The sequence below is a fragment of the Megalops cyprinoides genome, chromosome 6 (assembly GCF_013368585.1).
Source record: "Megalops cyprinoides isolate fMegCyp1 chromosome 6, fMegCyp1.pri, whole genome shotgun sequence".
In the NCBI taxonomy this organism is placed as follows: Eukaryota; Metazoa; Chordata; class Actinopteri; order Elopiformes; family Megalopidae; genus Megalops; species Megalops cyprinoides.
The window spans coordinates 10087142-10094463 of NC_050588.1; the positions used below are offsets into that span (position 1 = coordinate 10087142).

The window sequence follows — 7322 nt, forward strand, 5'->3', positions numbered from 1 at the left end:
TTGTTTTGTTTGCAAATAACTGAGCATTAATTGACTATGTATTTGCTTCAATTAGTTGCCAATGCCTCTCCAGACTGCTGATTGTGATAGGTCTCACGATTTATTCAACTGCCACTCCTCTCGCCTTTTGATGCCTAAAATATAGGCCATGGTACGGATTAGTTTGCGGTGTTCCTGGGACTCACCGCACGGTGATTGGTCGTGCGTAAATAAGATAACACATATTATCCCTCTCATAATAGCCAAAGAGTTTTAGCAGACGAGCTGGTGCAGCCCAAAGCGGGGCGTACTCAAAGGGTGCAGAAGACACGAAGGACTACGTAATTAATAGCAGCCATAGTTTAATTACAGTTTTCTGCTCTGATAAATTTGATTTTTTTTTTCCCCTGGAGTGGCTGGTGTACAGAGCAGACCCGACGGGCACCTTGGAGGTGGTCGCTTGGAAATATGGGAAACAGTATTTGTTTTAATGAGTTCAACTCTTGTGAAAGTCACCAGTGGTACAGGAAGTTTATGACCGAGTGCCCATCCGGACTTCTTACATTTTACGAATTCAAGCAATTCTTCGGACTGAAAAATTTGTCAGAATCTTCCAACGAATACGTCTATACCATGTTCAAAACATTCGACATGAATGACGTAAGAATGCATCTATATTATTTATTCAGTTCCTCCAATCTAACGCGCATGGCAATATGTTAAGTAGTATTTATCATTTCATGTTGCCGGGTCAACAGTTTTTAACTATTATTATTTAAAATGACACATTCATAACATGTAGCATGCGGGTGCGATACAGAGTTTTTCAGTTTTTCAATTTTCCAGTGCATGGTATGGCACTGTTATTACCTGTAACCAGCAACCATTCTAATGAGTGTTTTAAGTTGGTAGCATGTAGCAGGTAATTTGTCTGAAAATATTTGAATAACTACCGTGGCATCCATATGATGTTTAAATGCAGTTTTAAACGGGGATCATTCTAAGTGCAACTTGTGTGAAATGAACAAGTTTACAATTTAGAACCACTGGCAGCTGAATATATTTCGTCATATTTTTAAGTTTCGCGATGATGTGCAAACGTGGAGGATGTTACTCCTTATTTAAATGTTTTTACAAGATATTAACCATTTTTCTGTGTTCACCGTCAATTAAAATACCGACTGGTTATATGTACATTTTCTGATATTGGCAGTAAAAGAAATATCATATCGGGGCCCTTACTGTATTTTTACTAGTGGCAACGTAAAGAATTTCGTGGGCGCAGATAGATCTTGACCATCTTTTAGCCACTACCTTTGATAGACTTGACCATCGTAAAACGGATAAGCAGAGTGTCAAATTTATATTACATGTGTTAATTCGCCATATACAACTGCTTCCAGAGGCGCCCCGGAATTTGATTGGTCCGAAGGCACAGTAATCTGTCGACAAAATATTTTTCATGATTGCCAGCCGCGATGAAAATAATCTCAGACTATGCTCTGAGGGAAAAGGTTCAGGAACATTACAGTTTAATGTATGATTGTTAGTCATATTAAGAGGGTTTCTGTTTTGGTTCCAGTTATTGTACCTATCTATAATCACAGAAAATAACATGCTATTGTCAGTGTTAATGACCGACTACCTCTGTCATGATATTACTGTTTTGCTGATAAGATGTGTTTATTTTGGCTGTTTTGCTATTTGAACATTGTTTAAGGGTAAAAGAACAACTTTCAGTTGGGATTCAAACCCGTGACCTCAAGTGCCGAAAGTGCATAGTCTCCAATATTTCTCTCAACGTGAAATAGTGCTCATGCACTCGCTTCAGAAGTCACCTGATATGCTGGGAATAGTTGATTTGTTCTTAGGAGCTTTACAGTCTATTTTGAAGCCACTGAATTAACATGTTGAAAATAGACACAGGGTCTATTGATCCCCCCCCCCCCCCCCCCCCCATGCCTCAATGACCACTGGCAGGGCACGCTAACCATAGTTAGTGCTGTAATCTCCCTTCAGTATAACTCCACTAAAACAGAACATTTTACTTGTGGAGAAGAGGACATCATTTTTAGTGGTGTGAACAGAAACCACTGCAGGAAGAGATGAGGGTTCTTGCTTCAGCCAGTGGGTTGCCTTGAGGCTATCAAAGTTTGTCAATGTCACTTAAGTGCTTGTCAAAGTAGAAAGTGCTGATTGCTGGTGTCGAAGGTTATAAGAGAGAACTGCTTTCACACTTCCCAGCAATCCTCACCAGCAAAGTGAACCCTCTGTGACAGCCTGAGTCAATGGAATGTCCTGGTTGAGCTACTAGCAGCAGTTTATGTCATAATCTGCCACTTAATGACTTAAGTGACGGTTAGAGACCAGTGCTTTTTCATGGTAAAAACAGCATCCCATTAATTGAGCAGCCCATGCGTAAGTATCAAAATGGCTCATCACAGTGGCCAGAAGTGGACATCTAAAATGCTGTGGGGTAGTCACACAAAGAATTTACACAATGGCTGCATGAATTTTTTGTGTTGTTTTATTTGTTTATCTCCCTGAATTAAAAGGGGATCACATGCCTGCTCCAAGCAAAATTGGCCTAGATGCGAGCATTATGTTATGTAGCTCTGTTCTTTCACGTTCTGTGTCAGGCTCAATGCCAATAGCTATTGAAGATTACATGCTCAGGGGGCTTACTTGTTGCTAATCTTTTACGTCAGAAACGTCAGACCCTGTTTGTGGCCAGCTGCCGTGCAGAATAACCACTGACAGGTCTCTGCTCTTAGCTACTTACCTAACCTTCTCCTGACACAGAAACATGTTAAGGGACGAACCTTTAACTTTTAGTCAGAAATGTGTTGCTGACAATTATGGATAGAAATGCTGACAGTTTTGGATAGAAACAGATTGGGTATAAAACAGTCCCATCTGGTTGGACAAATAAAAAAGCATGCCTCTATGAATAAGTATATTTGTTAATATACAGTATCATGCAAAATGCCAACTATATCAAATATGTAACTTACTAAATGTCACAATATGGGGCATGTGTTTCATCATTTAACGAAGTTATTGGCACTGTCATACATACATGCATACATCATCTCATTTCACATTACATTCTAGAATGCATGCATGAAGTTATTGATATGAATGTGGCAAGAAATGACATAGTAGTAAAACTTGATTGAGCAAACGTTCATGTGTCGCATATATACTTTCTTTATTTTTCTTTATATTTTGCATTTTATGTTTCTGCACGTTACACATTGCTTTTTGGTTTTGGGGGGAATTTGGACTTGTGGTGAAGCAGAAAAAAAAAAAAAAACTACAATATGCCCAGGCCCTCTGTCACTTTGGTTTGTTGGCTGTGCTCCATGTCATGGAGGAATAGAATAGAGAATGAATTAGGTACCTCCCCTTACGCGCTCAGAAACAGTTAAGGTGGGGAACGGAAGCCCTTCGTTGAGAATATTCAGTGGCCATTCCTCCCAGTTAACCTGCGTGTGTGGTCGGCAGGATGGCTTCATCGACTTCATGGAGTACGTGGCTGCCCTTAGCCTGGTCCTGAAGGGGAGTGTGCAGAAGAAGCTGCGCTGGTACTTCAAGCTGTACGACGTCGACGGAAATGGCTGCATTGACCGCGAAGAGCTGCTCACCATCATCAAGGTGAGGGTCGGCCCCCCGAGTAGCGGGGATCCCTCCGTCGCTGCGTGCATGGCTGAGATGACTTAATGACAGTGATTTTGGTCCATGATGACATGACCCATTTACATTATTACATTATTCATAAACATTTACTCACCTAATATTGTAAGACCTGTTACCTGCACAACAAGTTATGTATAACAAGCAAAATGTATTACTTTATGAAAAGTTATTATACTATACAGAGTCCTTACATTATAAGTTGTTATGAGCTGTTTTTGTGAACTGTTTTCTGTAGAACTGTTGCGTGAGAGAGGCAAGGGAATAGAAATATACAGTGTGCAAGATGCAAGAGCCAAGCCATAAGCACACCCTGGATAGGAGTGGACAGTAAAGACTTTATTGAGCCATGGCAAGAACATAAGGGTTTATTCACAGTAATCCACTTACAGAGTCAGACACCTACCATGGTGAACAATGGCAGTTTAAAGAAGTAGCTAGGTTTCTTAACAGAAATGATTGGTTATTTCTAATGTCCTGACGTTTTATTGGACGCCTATAAAGCCTTTTAGAGTGGCACCACTGACAGTGAGTGGCACCATGTGGTTTGCAGATTCCTGAGGTGGTGACATACCATTCAGTTCTTGTATGGTGTGTCAGACCTGATTCCACTGATTCTGCAACAGTCTGGTTGTGTGGCCTGTAGTGGCTCAGCTGTGATTCCCCATGTTTACTACTGTATGACGACAGCATATCACATATCACACAGACTGCATTTGAATGGTACTTTGTAACAGCTGATCCAAATGTGCTCTAAGCGTTATTACTTTTGTACTGTTGTATTCAGTAGATTAAAAGTAGAAACAAGCTAGGTTGTGCTCTGGGTGTAAAGAAAGGATGAGAGGGCCGCATTAGTTATTCTTTAATTTCCTTTGACACCTGTCACAGTCCATCCGTGCCATAAATGGAAGCAAACAAGAGATGTCTGCGGAGGACTTCACCAACATGGTGTTCAACAAAATAGACATCAATGGCGATGGTAAGCAGTGACAATTCATGTCGACGTTCCAAAGATCTCACTCAGGGCCTACAGTTTATAGGCTTTCCCTATTTTCCCTATTTAAAAAACTCAGCAAAATCACAGTTTGTATGAATTTGGGCTGATGTTGTTTCTGTCCTTTACAAGACAACTAAGCTGTCAGTGCAAGAGTGGTGATTTTAACAGGGTTTGTATGTATCTTACCCTAAAGTCAGTGGCCACTCAAAATAAACCAAACTAAAATACAAACTACTTTAATAAGGTCCCTATAAGTCTGTCAATTTATTCAGAGAGAGTAGTGCAACACTTTTAGTTGCTGATAGAATGTGTTTGTGTCTTTGCATATGTGTGTGTGTGTGTGTGTCTGTGTGTGCGTGTGCGTTTTTGTGTCAGGTGAGCTCTCGCTGGAGGAATTCGTGGAGGGCATTCAAAATGACCAGATGCTGCTGGACATGTTGACCCAGAGTCTGGACCTCTCTCACATTGTGAAGAAAATCCAAGGGGAGATGAACAGCTCTAATTCCTGATCCTGTGGCCTGTGGGTGTCACCTGTGTGCCTCATGTCAGGACGAGGGAGAGTGGAAGTAGCTCGGAGAGCTCCACCCTGACCACCAGAGAGAGCTGTTCCTGGGTGATGTCATCACTGCGCGCCATGGTGGAGGAACTGGAGGAATGTACAGTACCCCATGGCTGGTTTATATGGGCCACCGATCTGCCCTCTTTGGAGCCTACTGTGCAGGACTGCATGACGATCCAATTGACAGTCAGGGTATGAATTCTGTGCTTAGGCAGGCTGAAGAGCTGAAACTGAAGCTGTTTCATTTTTTCTGTTGAAAATGTCTTGAAGTATTCCAAAAAGCCATATACCACATTTTGTGACCACAGAACAAATCTGCTTAGAGAAAAGAATGATGTTATCTCAGTTCCTGCATCAGAATATTTATCTCATAATGTCATCATATCTGCTCACACCTCTGTGAAGAGGGGCCTCAACATTATTACTTTATACAAAATCAATAGAATGTCAGATATTATGTGCTGTTTTCAGATTTATTTATTTTTGAAATCCTTGGATCCAGTTTTTTTGTTATTTTATTCTGGAAATGTTGAGTTTTAATCTCACTAGGTTTGCTTGAGGGAACCAGGCTGGTTCTCAATACTTTGCTAATGTAGTTCTCAATACCTACTTAAACACCTTAAACTAACAATGTGTACATCAGGTGTGGACTTTTTTATTTTAAATTATTTGGATAAAAGACAATATGTTTTGAAATTAAAAGTTATTAGGGAATCTTCTCTTCTCCTGTATATGTCTCACTTTGTAAGACTGCATGTCGTTCAGAAATCAGATTTGCTACATCTTCCTTTGCCTGTAGAGGGCGCCCTCTGTCTTTCCTCCCAGGTCAAAAGTCTGTCAAAACACCGTGACTCCTTGACAGCTTGCAATAGACATCCAGAGCTCCATAGTCACCCACTGTTACTTGCTGCTGCTTTTCATTGAGTGAGCAGGTGTTTATGCAGCTGATTATGCTTCCCTAGGCTTCATTATTGATGGGCTGCATAGAGTTTCTAGGTTGCCTCTAGCTGAACAGGTCCTTCCCAAAGTAGGGTCTTTCAGGTGAGTAGTGGAAACCTTACAGGAAAAATTTAGTGCTGTCAAGATGGGGTAGCAAGGTACCCAGGCACTGCCTAGAGAAAACAGTGGCCTTTACAGTTGATTTAGAATGGCTGGTGGCCATGTTGAAAATCACCCCCACTTATGAATTTATGAAGTCATTAGTAAAGCCACTTTTTTGACAGTGAATGAAAGTTCTAGGAGGAGATGAAAATTCACACAGGTCAGTGTTTGTGAACCTGCAAAGATTACTTACAAATCACTGCCTCAGGTGCAGACAAAATTAAATAAATGGAAAAGAAATAAATGTGAAGACTTGCCAGGGGAACAGCTGTGTACTTGGATGTTGTTGCACATGATTGAATTGTCGTTCTTATATGTGGTTCGTATATGTGAGTGTGTGTGTGTGGCGGGGGTGTGGGGGAGGGATTGTTGTTTATTTGAATCAAGGCACAATGATAGGTTGTGCTTTGGTTGTCTCCAACATTATGAGAATCAGTGGCGTATCCATATTTTGGGCTTCATAAGTATTGAACTCTGGAGAACCACTGATTCTATTTCACTTGTCAACATGCAACACCCATAAGGCAAACTGTACATAAGATGAGACAAATGTGGCGGGCCTGTTTGAGACCAGCGCATTCTCAGAGGTCTGTCTTACCAAATTCTACCGGCGTGAAACAACCGCATTCATCTCACACATCTCAATACTGGAAAAAATGCATCTTCTGTAGGGTTAAGGAAAATTTTTCTGAATTAATTTAGTTATTAACAGGAATGCATAAGGACATATTTTAAAATCATTCACAAATCTCACAAAATCTTTAAAATATAACAGGACAGTGACGTGTTTATCCAGACACAGCAGCGTAGCATTTAAAAGATAAAGCTGTCTATCAGCAGTGTTAGAGACACTACAATTAATTGGGTGCTGCAATTACTTTGTGAACTAACCCCCACACCTCCAGCCCCATGCAACATTTCACAAAGTGTGACTGAACACTCCAATAGGGATTTTTATTAACAAATCTGGCTACCCCTGGCATCCCCGAC

At 40.8% G+C, this 7322-nt stretch overlaps 1 protein-coding gene across 1 annotated transcript; it reads left to right on the forward strand.

The window, feature by feature from the left end:
• Nucleotides 1-444: 444 nt before the first annotated feature.
• On the forward strand, nucleotides 445-5181 carry LOC118778934 (guanylyl cyclase-activating protein 1). The gene is made up of 4 exons (XM_036530736.1): nucleotides 445-639; nucleotides 3487-3636; nucleotides 4564-4654; nucleotides 5048-5181. The coding sequence occupies exons 1-4, from the start codon at nucleotides 448-450 to the stop codon at nucleotides 5179-5181; spliced, it is 567 nt and encodes a 188-aa protein (XP_036386629.1). The 5' UTR covers nucleotides 445-447.
• Nucleotides 5182-7322: the final 2141 nt, after the last annotated feature.